This window comes from Chenopodium quinoa, unplaced genomic scaffold (genome assembly GCF_001683475.1).
Source record: "Chenopodium quinoa cultivar QQ74 unplaced genomic scaffold, ASM168347v1, whole genome shotgun sequence".
In the NCBI taxonomy this organism is placed as follows: Eukaryota; Viridiplantae; Streptophyta; class Magnoliopsida; order Caryophyllales; family Amaranthaceae; genus Chenopodium; species Chenopodium quinoa.
Genome location: NW_018745174.1, coordinates 1,323,897 through 1,336,238, shown reverse-complemented (window position 1 = coordinate 1,336,238; position 12,342 = coordinate 1,323,897). Strand labels below are relative to the sequence as shown.

Sequence of the window (12,342 nt, the reverse complement as noted above, 5' to 3'; positions counted from 1 at the left end):
AAGCTTCCCAATTTTGCTCAGCTTAGAGGCCATTTTCAGTATATGACTCTTGCCAATCAATGAATGCTAGATTAGTCAATTTGTTGAAATCTACAGGTAATTGAGGGATTTCAGGGTCGGTTCTAATCTTGAGAATTTGCAGGGCAGAAAGGTTAGCAAGCTTTTCAGGTAATTTTTTGACTTTAGTGTTTGAAATGTCTAGATAACGAAGGTGCTTCAACTTTTTTACAGAATTGGGAAGGTCAGAAATATCGGTATTATTCAAGGCTAGCACTTTAAGACCAGATAATTTATCAAAAAAATTAGAAGGAATTTCACCAATTCGCCCAATCTTTTGCCTATTATAAAGAAGAAGCAATGTCCTTAAACTTTTAAGGTGCTTCCTAATTTTGTCCCATAAGGAAGGTTGGATTTGCTTATTGGAAGACAAGGAAAAATGATGGGTGTATTTATCCCACTCATAAGAGCTAGACATGCATTCATCGCCACTTCGGACATATGCTTTCGAGCCTGCAGGCATTTGAGCAAAGTCATGAGTGAATTTATGAATCTCGTACCTTGTCAAGCCACAGCTGTCAACTGGTTGAGGTTGAACAATTGATCGTTCCAGTAGCTCATTGAAAAAGTTCTGCCCATTTAATTCAAAACCTGATGCATGAGGTTCCACTAGTCGTTCTCCAATCCACATATGGATCAGATCCTCCCGACAGAATACGTAGTCATGAGGGAACAAGGAGAAGTAAACAAAGCATCTCTTCAATTCCAATTTAAGATTCATGGAGCTTGATTTTAGAATTGGAAGTATTTCTTTTTCAATTTCAGGCCACTTCCACAAGTCATCGTGAATGAACCATTGATCCTGTTCTTTAGTCCCAAGTAATGACTGTGCCAAGAAAGTAGCAACCAACGGCAAGCCACAAGATTTTTTAGCCAAGTCAAAGCTTATAGAAGGCTGAGGTGGTGGACAGCGTCCACAGCGATGTACAAGGTCTATTTTGTGGCGGATTAGGTCTCGACAATGTTCCTCTAACAAGGGCTTTAAATAGAGGAGGGTAGTTTGAGCCATTTTTCCAACTCGGGGACTAAGAGAAGTAATGAGAATTTTTTTCCCAGCTGTTAGAAACTCTGTCTGGAAATTGCACCAAGTATTTGAAGAGACTTCTTCAAGATCATCTAGCATTAATAACCACTTATCACAGCCCAAGAGATGACCTTGACCATTTCCGTTGAGCCTCCCTTCAGAATAGACCACCTGTAACTTTGAAAACAAGTCTTCCATACAAAATCTTGTGCCAAACATAGAAGCTTGTAATATAAGAGGAAATTTAGCCTGCACTTTCTTGTGATTAAGAATGTGTTCAGCAAGTGCAGTCTTTCCAACGCCTCTCATGCCAATTATAGAGACTCCATTCGAACTATATTTCTCTGAACAAGTTAGCTCTTCAAGTATGATCGGGACATCTGCATCCCTCCCGATTAAATTCAGCTTTTTGTTCGGAGGACTTGTTTTAATTAGAGGTTGAATCCGTTGGCTCAAGTCCACTTGTTCTTTCAAAACATCTATTATTTTAGCCATCTTCTTTTGCAACTCATCTATTTGACGAGGCTTAGTCAAGTTTTTTAGCGAGACCAGAATACAACGCCCGGAGACACTGGTATATGTAGGTGGTTTCAATTTTTGAATCTCATACTCAATTACTTCAATGAGATCTTCAGCTTCGCATAAATAGCTTAACAATTTATCTGCTTCTCGTTTGCTGCTGGGTTTTACCTCATGTAGCAAGTTTAGGGCTTCCTCTCTACTCATTTCCAGTTTTCTCAGTGCTACATCCATATCTTTTATCTTATATATCTCATCACCGATGACTTTGAATACTGGATTCCAAAGGGTCTTAAGAACGTTTGATGCAAAGGCATCTAGAAAAGCACTATCCATAATGCCCTTTAATCAAATAAGATTTCCCTTTGCCTTCCTGAAAATATCAAGGGATATAAGATTAATAATGTTGCAACTTAAATATTGTAAGGTTAGAAAATCCTAAAATACTTTAAATATGAGTACATATTTAAAACTTGTAAAAGAACAAAGTTGATAAAATTATGAGAAAGCTTAGAGATGTTGCCCTTGATGTTTTGATGATAACACAAGACAAATAAAAGGACTAATGCCTTAATCAGTTTTGTAGTTTATTTATAAAGTTGCAGGATCAATTCAAGGCATAAGAACAAGATAAACGGAGAGCTCTCGCTCACCATCGAGCGAGCTATCGCTCGAACCCCTGTCGAGCTATCGCTCATGGTCGAGCGAGCTATCGCTCGGCCCCTATCTCACCTTCGACCTTCGCGAGCTACCACGCGAGCTACCGAGCGAGCGCTCGGCCTAGTCGAACCAATATGTCTTCGTGAGCTATAGCTCACTCGCATAGGAGCTATAGCTCCAATTTCGTCGCAACTCCATATGCTTCCGAAACTACCGAGCTACCTCTCGAGCTATAGCTCACTGATCCTAAGCCATTTCAACACCATCCATAGATGAGAATCAAAATCCCAGAAATTTGGGACAGATTCTCACATATGGAGAGAACAAAACAAAACAAACAAACCAAAACAAAAAACTAAATTGAATTAAAGAAAAAGGGTCGACATGCCGACTACTTTGCCCAAGTCACGCACAATGCGCCACTCGCTTATTGTCCGTTCTAAGACGAGTCAGGCTTTCTCCCTTGGCACTACTCCTGGTGCCCACGTAGCACAACCCTTTGTGCTGCTCAAATATGTTTGCTAGCACGACCCCTTGGTGCTAACAAGACCCCTTAGTTGAACCCAGCACTCACTCTTAGTGCCTTAGTCTGAATTTATGACCAAGTGTCATTTAGTCGTAGACAATTGAGCACCCAAGCTATCACCCTTGCTAGTATGCCCGATCACTCACTTGGCACCCTCGTGCCTTAGTTTTCCTCACACTCTCTAAGTGTTTGAAGGAAAGAATTGAGTTGCAAGAGAACCAAGTTGCAAGAGAACACAAATGCTTTTTGAAATTAGATTATTTCCGACCTAATCGGCCAAGAAAACTAAAACCCTAAACCCTAGAAGAGAGACGAAAGAAAAGAGAAAAAAAAAGAAAAAGGGAAAATCATGAATATTAATTAACCAACAATTAACGAGTCATAACATGTTGGATTGTGGGGTAACCGGCTGTTTTGGTAAATTATGCAACATGTCATTATGTTGTTGGCTCTATTTTAAAAAAAAAAAAATTAAGATTTATTTTTTATTTGTTATTGATTTTTTTTTTTCAATTAACAAGAATATCAATTTTTCTAAAAAAGAAATCCCAGCCAAGCCATCCTCCCCACCCAGCGACTCACTTTTCCTCACCCACGACACCACCATCTCTCTTTTTCCCCTTTCCTTTTTCCCCGAACCCTTAGCCCGACATCCACCCCTCTTTCTCCCCTCTTTCGCTCTCTAATTTGCCGGGAAATCGCCGCTTAAAGTTTGGTGATGAAGTCGTTCATTGAGTCTCACCAGAATCTCATTTATGTAAATTTCTTCTGCCGGCTTATTCTCCGTTCCAATTCTTAATGGTTGCGACAGGCCGACATCTTCAACGAGGACAAATGTGTTGGTTTAAGGGTTTGGGGGCGGCGGTATCTGGGGAATGGGGGTCGTCGCCGGATGGATGGACAATGGAGGAAGGCTGTATCTGTCAATACGGGGACAAAGGGGAGGTTGTGGTGCCAAAGTAGGGGTGGGGGAAGCGAGAAAGGGGAAAGGAATGAGTGAGACTGTCGCTAGGGGATGAAGGTGGTCGCTAGCGGTGGCAAAGGGGAAGTTGGTGGGGAAAAGGTCTTGGTGTGCCCGTGAGGGATTTTTAATTTTTTATACAATGTAATTATAATTAATATTTAATAAATTATTTTTAATTAAAAAATTAATTTGTTTAGTAGGTTATAGGTCATTGGACCTATTAAAAAGAAAATACCTTTAAACCTCGACTTATTTTGAGTTAATGAAACGTTGGCTTATTTAGAGCTAACCATGCGCAAAGGTTGACTTATTTTTTACAAATTTTCCTATGTTACATCTGCCATCGTACTCCACATTCGCACAGCTCTCTTCGCCCCCATTCAATCGAAGCAGCTTCTCGGCTATCTCTTCGCCTTCATTGAAGCAGCTTCTTTTCTAACACCATTGCTAGGGTTTATCGTCAATATTTATTAGTAATTTTGGGCGTGTGACTCTATGCAATTAGGGTTTATCGTGAACTCTAAAGGTTTGCATTTCTCTCATCTCCTACCACGCAATCTTTGATTATAGTTGTTGGTCCATTGTAATTTTCACCATTATTTGTCGATTGAGTCCCCCACCCCCCTCCCCCCTTTTTAATTGATTTTAAGGTCAAATCTGTTATTAATTGCTAGCCTTTGTTAATTAATTGTTTAATCTCGTTCTTCAAATTAGGTATTTCAATCTGCTGCATGAACTTTTTGTTGGTGTATTCTCTTTGTGTGAATGAATATGTTCTAGAAACCTAATTGTCTTTTTCATTGATTTTGCTAAAATGTATGCCTTTTTCGTGTGAGAGTTCTTTGATTATGATTTGATTGTTTGTTGGATAGGGAAGTAGTGGTTCCTGTGATTTGTTTTTTGTGGTTATGTTAGGTGTTTGCTTGTGTGGGGTTAAGATTGAAAATGTTGGTTTTGGGGATCCACTGTTGAAAACTATTGTCTTGCGGTAGATCTTAGTAACTGGGTGTTCAATTTTTGATTGCGTCGCTTTGATTATTTTTGAGTAGTTTGGTTCATAAATTGGTGTTTGACCAAATTTTGATGTATTGGTTTGATTGATCCAAGGTCAATTACCCAAACTCGTGAGGAAGTGGCTGTTAAGATTGTATTATTTCTCCGATTTTGCCTATTATGCTTCAAAGTTAAATTACAAGTTATATAAAGTAAGTTGATGTTATAAGAGTACTGAAGCATCTTCTCCACTCTCTCTTTCAGCTATCCTTGTGCAATTCTTTGCTCTGCCTCTAAACCCCTTTGCAGCAGACATGAGCAGCTTTAAACAATCACATGGTGAAGATAGAGAATGCAGGGCTGCTTTGCCTGATTAATTGTGATGTATCCTAAGCTGCATCTGGAGCCTTAGGACCAGAACAGATGAGCCATCAGCGACGAGTTAGCCCTTATAATGAGTTAGCCCTTTCCTTTTGTAGATTTGAACTATTTTTTCCCCTTAAAATTCAGGGAATCGAAAGGCTTTCACTTGGCTCTTTCAAGACTGGTGCCATTCTCTTGGTAATTTTTCTGTCAAATTTGTGGCTTTGTGTACTTGGCCAACTTTTTACTTCTGACTAAGTATACGTTGGGTTTGTATATGCTCATGTATTGCTTGATTTTGTCTGGGCTTCTCTATATTTATGCTTAGCACTTTAGTAGGTTTCAATCAATGTGTGTAATTACAGTCATCCTATACCTTGACTGACTTTGTTATTTCTTTGTTTTTGAACTATTCTATCCAAAACAGATAATTTTTGCCTCCCTTGCACAATACTATGCATATAAAACACTTTATGGGCTTGATTTTATAGATATCAATAAATTAATGTGCATGATTACTAGATATTGGGAACTCCTAGCCTTTTTTAATGATTTACTTGAGACTTGGGTTTATGTAACATAAAGAAGGTCTGGACATTATGATCATACTACGAAATTTCAGTCTTGGATACAGTTATGCATAGATATGTTTCAGGAAGCTGTTTTATACATCTCTTGCTTAGACTTAGGATTAGAAAAAAAAAAATCATATTAAGGGATCTGGATACAAATATCAAACTGTGATTACGGCTGTTAACTGCAGATGAATTTAATGATAATCTATTGTTGTTTATCAGATGAAATAGGAACTGTCCCTAAGCTAAAATGGTTGTAGGACAGGTCAATTGACAGCAAAGAAGGCAAGCCTTTGGCAAGAATACTCAGCAAAGAATTTGTGAGTGCATTTCATGATAAATTCAGGTTCCATAAGTTCTCTAATTTGGCAAGGGATGCAGGAATTTGACCTGTAAGATGATTGTAACTAAGGGAAAGACTGGTGAGAGATTTAAGGCCACTAATTTGCTCAGGGATCCTTCCAGTGAGCTGGTTGTCGCTCATGGAAACATCTGAGAGCGCAGTAAGACTGCAAAGTGATACGGGTATTGGACTAGAGAGCTGGTTATATTAGAAAGATCGACAAAAGTCGGATTATGAAACTGCCCAATAAAACCAGATATTTCCCCAGATAGTAAATTGTGACTGAAATCAAGAAACTGCAAGCTCTGAAAGTTTTTAAAGATAGGTGGGATAGGACCTGCAAGATAATTTTTTGCTAAATTGAGTTGGAGGAGGCCCTTAAGGTTTCCTAAGCTAGGAGAGATTCGACCCCTCAGACGAATTCCATCTAACAAGAGGGTCTTAAGAGTAGGAAGACGACTGATGGCTGAAGGGATGGGTCCCACGAGAGAGTTTCCCTCTAGGACAAGCTTGCGACAAGTATCTTAAACTGGTGAGAGTATTCGGAATGTTTCCTCTAATGCGGTTCATCCCACTGATCACCAGCACCTCAAGAAATTGCAAGTTGCCTAAAGCAGACGACAAGGTGCCCTCCATGTAAATGTTATCAGCAACACCACCGCTAGAAGGTTTCTGCAGCACCAAAGAAGTGACTCTTCCAGTAGCTGGATTATCAAATGGCCGTTACAGTTTTTTTTTTTTTTTTTTTTTTTTTTAATGGATCTCTAATCTATTGTTGTTTATTGTAGTTGTATTGGAGGAAAATGCACCACTAGTTTAGTCAATTTGAGTCGTTTGTGCTGCTGCTCTCTACTCGCCTTTTATTGTTGTCTATTGTTCCCGGACGCTTTTGATGTTGTGTTTCTTACTTTCTTTAAAAGTCTTGTAATTTATATTTTAATTTGTAATTAATATATACTTCATAAGTTACATAAATATTGTTACAATAGTGTATAATATAGTTTGTACATCAATTTCGAAAAATTGCAAAAAAATTCATTTAAAGAAATGACTATTTGCAATTGAGGTAGTCCTTAGCTAGCTGCTAATAGTGTTTATTCACAGCGGGTGAGTTGCTAATAGTCATTTTTTTTAATTAAAAAAAGGCTATTAGCAGCTGGCGTAGTTATAGGCCAGCTGCTAATAGTTTTTTTTTTTAATAAAAATAAAATACTATAAGCCACCGGCGTAGTATTAGGCCAGCTGCTATACTATTAGCAACTATCCTAGTACTATGTCAGTTGCGAATAAACACTATTAGCAGCTAGCCAAGCATTATGCTAGTTGCAAATAAATACTATTAGCAACTGAAAAGTGTCCCGATGCTAATGATATTCGCAATAGCAGCCTTACATATCAGTTGCTAAAAGTCACTTTTTACCAGTTGCTAATAACATTTTTTCCACTGGTGTGGAAAATAAATTAAATGAAAGCAATCATCACCTTTTTAAGTAAGTCTGCATTAACAAGATACAACCGCCAAAGATCTGTCACTGAATTGATATTAGCCTCTTTCAGCCTTGTGTGAATTATTCCATTCCTTGCAATATGACACAAGTGCCACACCTCATCATTTAGAGGTGAAGTCCCTGCAGCCGAAGAAACCGATTGCTCATCAACCAAAGTTTGAGGAAATAGAAACAAAAAAACAGAAGATTATACGTATTTGTTATTTACAATATTATCATTTTATATCTTTAATCGTGCTAGTGGTACTTCTACATGCAAAGGACCATAACATGTCAGAATTATATACAGTATTAAATCATAAGTGAATGTAGAAACAGAGATCTGTTTCACTGACCTTGATTTTGGATGAAAGCAATGCTATCATGCTCGAATTCGGGTATGTGTTTTACCAGCCAGTAATCTTCTCCACCCGGTCTAGCACATCTTTTTGACAGGTGTGGACAACCCTTGATGAAAAGCTTATACAGAGAAGTAATATGGCAGAATGAATCGGATAAACACAATAGATGAGGACAATTTATTATTTCGAAAGTCAGGAGAGATGTGAAAGAACAAAACCAATCTGGAAGCTCCACCAAACCTCTACAATCTCTAATTATGAGATGTTGAAGAGAAAATGCAGCAGATTTAACACCATTTGGCAGACTAGCCAATTTCAGATTACTGATGAACAAATACCGGAGGCTTTGAAGGCCTAGAAGGCCCTCTCCCTTCTCCAAATCTAGCTCTTCACAATTCTGTATATGTAACTTTTGAAGGCCGACAAGGAACTTCATACTGTTCGGAAGACTTGTCAATTTTGGACAGTCATTGATGCACAAGGTCCGGAGGGAAGTGAGGTTGCCAACACTATCATTGTCCCACATTGATATCATACTCTTACATGAATCAAAACTCAAGAATTGTAGAGAGCTCAAGTCAGAGAATCTGGAGCCAATTAAGCTCGACTGACATGTTGTCACCCTGAATTTTTTTAAGCTTGGCAATTGATGTACATCCTTTGGTAGCTCTTTCAACTTTTCACATCCATTGAAACAAAATGTTTCCAAATTCAATAAATTGCATATTGTATCTGGAAGACATCTAAGGATGGGATTATCGGACACATCAAGATACCTTAAATGCTTCAATTTCCCAATGGACCTTGGCAACTCCTCAAACCATAAATTTCCAAATTCTAAGATGCGTAAGTAGCTGAAATTGGATATAATAGACTCAAGAAAGGAATGACTTACATGATGATTCATTGCAAGATCAAATCGTAATGTTCGGGCTTTTTTGGCTCTAAGGGGCCCTTTATTACTACTGTCATCTTTCCAAACTATATGCCTTGCAAAGTATCTAACTATCCCATAATTCACATTATTCGAAGATACAATAGCTAACTCTTTCTCCATACTCTCAACAGCTAGATGAAGCAAAAGATCATGCATTTCGCTCTTGAGATAAATTCCATAGAAGTGAATACTCGTTTTTTCAATAAGGGACTTAGATGCTAGTTCCATGAAGTAAGAGTATCCCAACCCTTCAATATCCTTGTTTCTGTCTTCTGTTGGCAACAAACCAAGTGCACTCCAGATATATGGTACATGATCCGTAGAAAGATCCGTATCCTTCATAAGTGACAGAGAAGCAAAACATGGTTTTAAGTGAGACGAAAGTTCACAGTAACTCAATTTGAAGACTGCCATTACTGGACAATGTTCTTCAAATACATCACTTTTACTGATTTGTAGCCACTTGTGCGTATCTCTCTGACTCCTTAACAAACCCGCTAGAAGTTTAATCACAAGAGGGATGCCGAGACATTTCTGAATGATAGACTTGCCTATCTCACAAAGATGCGGATACATGTCTTCTTCACCTTTCTTGAATGCCAATTGTTTGAAAATAGACCAGCAAACATCATTTGGAAGACTGTCCAAATGACATGACTCAATCGTCCCACTAATAGCAGCCACCTTGTTGCTTCTTGTAGTGATCAAGATTACACTCCCTGAGCTACCAACAGCCATCACTTCCTTTAGCTGTAACCACATTTCTGGATCTTCTTCCCAAACATCATCCAACACAAGCAAGTACTTGTTGCCATATAACAAATGATGGAGCTTTTCCACCAACATACTCATATCTTTGTTGGGCGTACCATCATTCAAAATGCCCTTTATAATCTTGGATATGTCAAAATTGTCTGTGAATTTTAACCAGAACTTTAAATCAAAGTGTTGGACATCCTGATACACTAACTTAGCTAATGCAGTTTTTCCAACCCCACCAATCCCAACTATAGACAACACAGAAAGCTCAGTAACATCATTGATTTTTGCTATAATATCATTCTTAATCTCATCTCTACCAATAACATCGGGTTCACGGACATATGAACTTGTATTAAAAGGATCCTTGATGTCAACAGTTGAGTACTCAGCTGAAACCCTACTCAAACCAAAAGCATGGCTATCAGCCACAATGGAACCTAGTTTCCCATGTAAGCCCCGTATTTTGTGCCTCCATTTCAAATAAAAAATTATGGGATTTGATGAGGAAATATAGTCCCTAATCTTGCGACGAAGATGGCCTTCATTGAGACGGCGCTGTAAAGCATCAAAGGCCATCTCATCCAAGAGATCATCAATATCATAATTGACTAACCTCAGATTTATAAGCCAATTTCGTATAAATTCATCCGAGGATTGCTTGGATTCTGCATCTTCAAGGACCTCAATAGCAGCAGTGACATTTTTTGCTATCTCTTTGAGATCCAAAACAACGGAGTTGGGAGCATTGATTTCTGTAATACTGGCGATATTAACAATTATGGATTTAGCAATCGGTAGTAGCATTGGTTCCGCCATTATCAGATCCATAGAAAGAGACAGGTGAGAAAATGGAGAGGAGAAAATAAAGATGGTAGATTCTTGAGTTGGGTTTGTAAGAAAAAGAAAGTAAGAGTGACCTAAGGGGTAAAGACTAGACCAGGTTTACAATATGTTATTATAGACCCAACCTTATAGTAACCATACGAATGTGATTATATCATACGAAATATGATTATATTACTACAAAAGTGATTATATTATTTTGAAACTGTTATGTAAATGTATCACTCAAAAAGTAAATTTATCATTATAAAAAGTATTAAATATTAAATTACAACATTTAAAAGATTGATTTTTAAATTTTATCACCCTAAAGATAATTATATAATCTCATTCAATGGTTTAATATGAGATTATATAATTCAAAATATGACTCACAAAAACATAATTATATCGTCTAAAAAAATGATTATATCATCCAGAATGTGATTATATTATTTGAAAGTGTCAAATTTTAGGTCTACAATAATTTATTGTAAACCGGGTCCATACAAGACCAATTGGCAAATGAAGTCATTTTAATCGTTCAACAAAAAAAAATATGGGGTTTAGTTTTTGGAAAAATTAATCTGAATTTTGCCTCGTCTGCCGAAAATAATCCCAACTTTCGTTTATTATCTATCACTCCCAACTTTTGGGGGTATTAATTTTTGTTGAACCCAATAGGTCATCTAAGATGACCTAATGTAGCAGGTTACCTAGACACGTGTCAGCGTATGATTGGCTTAAATTTTTTAAAAAAAAAAATAAATAAAATAAAAAAAACCCACAAACCACCCATGCCCAGCGGCTGCCACCACACCCCCACCCCACCCCCACCCCGCCGGAAAATCACCCCCACCCCTCGAAAAACCCCTAGCCTGTTGCCGGAAACCGCCGCCCAACCTTCCCCTTACCTCGAAACCCACCCTTTCCCTTCCCCCACCCCCGAAAACCCCTCCCTCACTCCTGGAAACTGTTGCACAACCCTCCCCCTTCCCTCGAAACTCCCCCTTTCCCTTTCCCCATCCCCGAAAACCCCCTCCCCCACCCTGTTCCTCCGTCACTCCCCTCTCCCCCGCTGTTTTCCAACCTGAATCCCCTTCCCCTTCGTTTTCGTCGTTTCCCCCTCCCCGTCGTTTCCGCCCCCTTCCCCTTCGTTTCCGACCCAAATCCGGCCTCCCTTCCTTTATCCTCCCCCAATCTCGCTGCCATTAACGGTGGCTGCCGTTAAGGGGTGGCTGCCGTTTTGGTTGGCTGGGTTTTTTTTTATTTTGTTTTTTAAAATTTTTTTTATTTGACCATTCATGTAGTGACACGTGTCCAAAAAAATATAACACATAAATGTTGACCGGATTATCCGGTTGCAGGTAAGTTGGGATTATTTTCGACGGACAAGGCAAAGTTCAGATTAATGGGAGCAATTTTTCCTTTAGTTTTAAGATTTTTTTACCTTTAGAAATCTTTCAACCAAAAAAACCATAAACTCCTTTGAATTTTTTTATTTTTTTATTTTTCCCTTGGATCTACAGTTAATTATTTGGCCATCTAATCTATTAACTTATACTCCTTTGAATTTTATTTTTTTTTCCCATCTCTAAGGATCTAGAGTTAATTATTTGGCCATCTGATCTATTAATTTATACTCCTTTGAATTTATTTTTTTCCATCTATGAGGATCCAGAGTTAATTATTTAACCATCTAATCTATTAACTTATACTCCTTTGAATAAATATTTTTTTTTCATCTCTGGGGATCTAGAGTTAATTATCCAGTCATCTAATCTGTTAACTTATATTAAAAGCAAATACTTTCATAACACTTGTCATTACCTTGTAAATTTTTTTTTGTCTTTTTTGCTTTTTTTAATTTATTTTTTTTTCTTGCGAAATCTATAAGTGTTATGATATTTTCTTTTCAATTTGGTAATCATATTCCATACATACCCAA

General features: G+C 37.9%; 2 protein-coding genes across 2 annotated transcripts; both read right to left on the bottom strand.

The window, feature by feature from the left end:
- Window positions 1-22: 22 nt before the first annotated feature.
- Window positions 23-1,834, bottom strand: LOC110710629 (putative disease resistance protein At3g14460). The gene has a single exon (XM_021888955.1). The coding sequence runs from the start codon at window positions 1,832-1,834 to the stop codon at window positions 23-25; it is 1,812 nt and encodes a 603-aa protein (XP_021744647.1).
- An 8-nt stretch (window positions 1,835-1,842) lies between these two features.
- LOC110710665 (disease resistance protein RGA2-like) lies at window positions 1,843-10,592 on the bottom strand. The gene is made up of 3 exons (XM_021888994.1): window positions 7,868-10,592; window positions 7,507-7,652; window positions 1,843-1,973 (listed from the first exon to the last, which is right to left on the bottom strand). The coding sequence occupies exons 1-3, from the start codon at window positions 10,398-10,400 to the stop codon at window positions 1,929-1,931; spliced, it is 2,724 nt and encodes a 907-aa protein (XP_021744686.1). The 5' UTR covers window positions 10,401-10,592; the 3' UTR covers window positions 1,843-1,928.
- Between the last annotated feature and the right edge of the window lie 1,750 nt (window positions 10,593-12,342).